This window comes from Palaemon carinicauda, chromosome 5 (genome assembly GCF_036898095.1).
Source record: "Palaemon carinicauda isolate YSFRI2023 chromosome 5, ASM3689809v2, whole genome shotgun sequence".
In the NCBI taxonomy this organism is placed as follows: Eukaryota; Metazoa; Arthropoda; class Malacostraca; order Decapoda; family Palaemonidae; genus Palaemon; species Palaemon carinicauda.
The window spans coordinates 129323879-129325265 of NC_090729.1; the positions used below are offsets into that span (position 1 = coordinate 129323879).

Sequence of the window (1387 nt, forward strand, 5' to 3'; positions counted from 1 at the left end):
TTATTATGTGAAGAAATGGGTGCTGAATTTTCTGTTCTACTATTTCATACAGAGGTACGTTGGCTCTCACGCGGCAAAGTTTTAAATCGCGTGCTACAACTTCGCGAAGAAATAACAATGCTGTTGGAACGTGGTCATACGGCAAAGGAGAATCTTCTTCATGAAAAGATGCAGGATGATTGTTTTGTAACAAAGGTTGCCTACTTGGCAGATTTCTTCTCGGAAGTAAATTCTCTGAATACTTCAATCCAAGGAAACGTTACAATTGTGACGGCGCCGAGTAAGGCTGTGAACTCAAAGGCAGGTTGGAAACGACTGAGTTATATTATTGTAGAACATTCTCCTTATATACAAAACCTCAAGGCAACAGGATATATACAAAACCTCAAGGCAACAGGACATAACAAGTTCACAAGACAGACAATATTACAGAGGAAAAACCAGACATGAATTTTCATGTTCGTTTTAGTGCGAGGGAAGAGCGAAGATACAAGCATAATATATACAAAAGGAATTATGTACAATTGTGTGAAACACGGTTGGTACACAATGATGCACACAGCTCGGGACAAAGTGGCAGCATTCAAGTCTAAGATTCAGCTTTACCAGAAAAGAGTTCAGGACGGTGACATCACTTTCTTCACGGAGATGATGACTCTCCTGGGTTCAAAGCCAGATGCTGAATGTAGTTTCCATGACGAGATCTCCACTCATCTTTTGGCAGTAAATGACGCCATCGAAAGTTACTTTCCAGGACTAAACGACTGCTGTACTGATGCGTGGATCTATAGACCCTTTTCAGTAAAGTATAGTGCCATCAGTGATACTGATGTTGCTGCTAAGGTAGAATTTTATCAAATTCGTAAGGATTCTCAGTTTAAAGTCGATTTTGCCGAACAAGAGCTCCCAACATTTTGGGCAAAAGTGAAGGACTACTGTCCTATTCTCTCGATGTGTGCATTAACCATGTTGATTCAGTCCCCGTCAGCCTACCGGTGAGAGGTTGGATTCTCAGCAATGGTTGCACTGAAAACGAAGGCACGCAATAGGCTTGTCATCGATGCTGACATGAGGTGTTGCCTATCGAACACTGGTCCTCGCTTTGATAGACTTATGGCTGCAAAACAATTTCAACCATCACACTGAGTGAATGAGAAGTAGGTGCTAGGTTTTATATGATGTTGAATAGTTCTTTGGAATTGATAATTTTATGGCATTTGTAGAGGCTAGGAAAGTGGAATTTTTCAAGGTTTTTGTTCTGTGGTGTTTCCAAGAAAATTGTATAGGAGTAAACCATGGTCTTCCTGTAATTTTTTTTTACTTGACCCATTGACAAGGTTCATTATTTCCAAATCTATTATAGGGGGTCATAATAATACTCTGATTA

The 1387-nt window shown here is 40.1% G+C and overlaps 1 protein-coding gene across 1 annotated transcript; it reads left to right on the forward strand.

Moving 5' to 3' along the window:
* Positions 1-549: 549 nt before the first annotated feature.
* On the forward strand, positions 550-999 carry LOC137641136 (protein FAM200C-like). The gene has a single exon (XM_068373580.1). It carries the CDS (start codon positions 550-552, stop codon positions 997-999), a length of 450 nt encoding a protein of 149 aa, XP_068229681.1.
* The last annotated feature ends 388 nt before the right edge of the window (positions 1000-1387 follow it).

Coding starts and splice junctions, on each gene's coding strand:
- LOC137641136 (XM_068373580.1), top strand. CDS start 550: ATGATGCACACAGCTCGGGACAAAGTGGCAGCATTCAAGTCTAAGATT.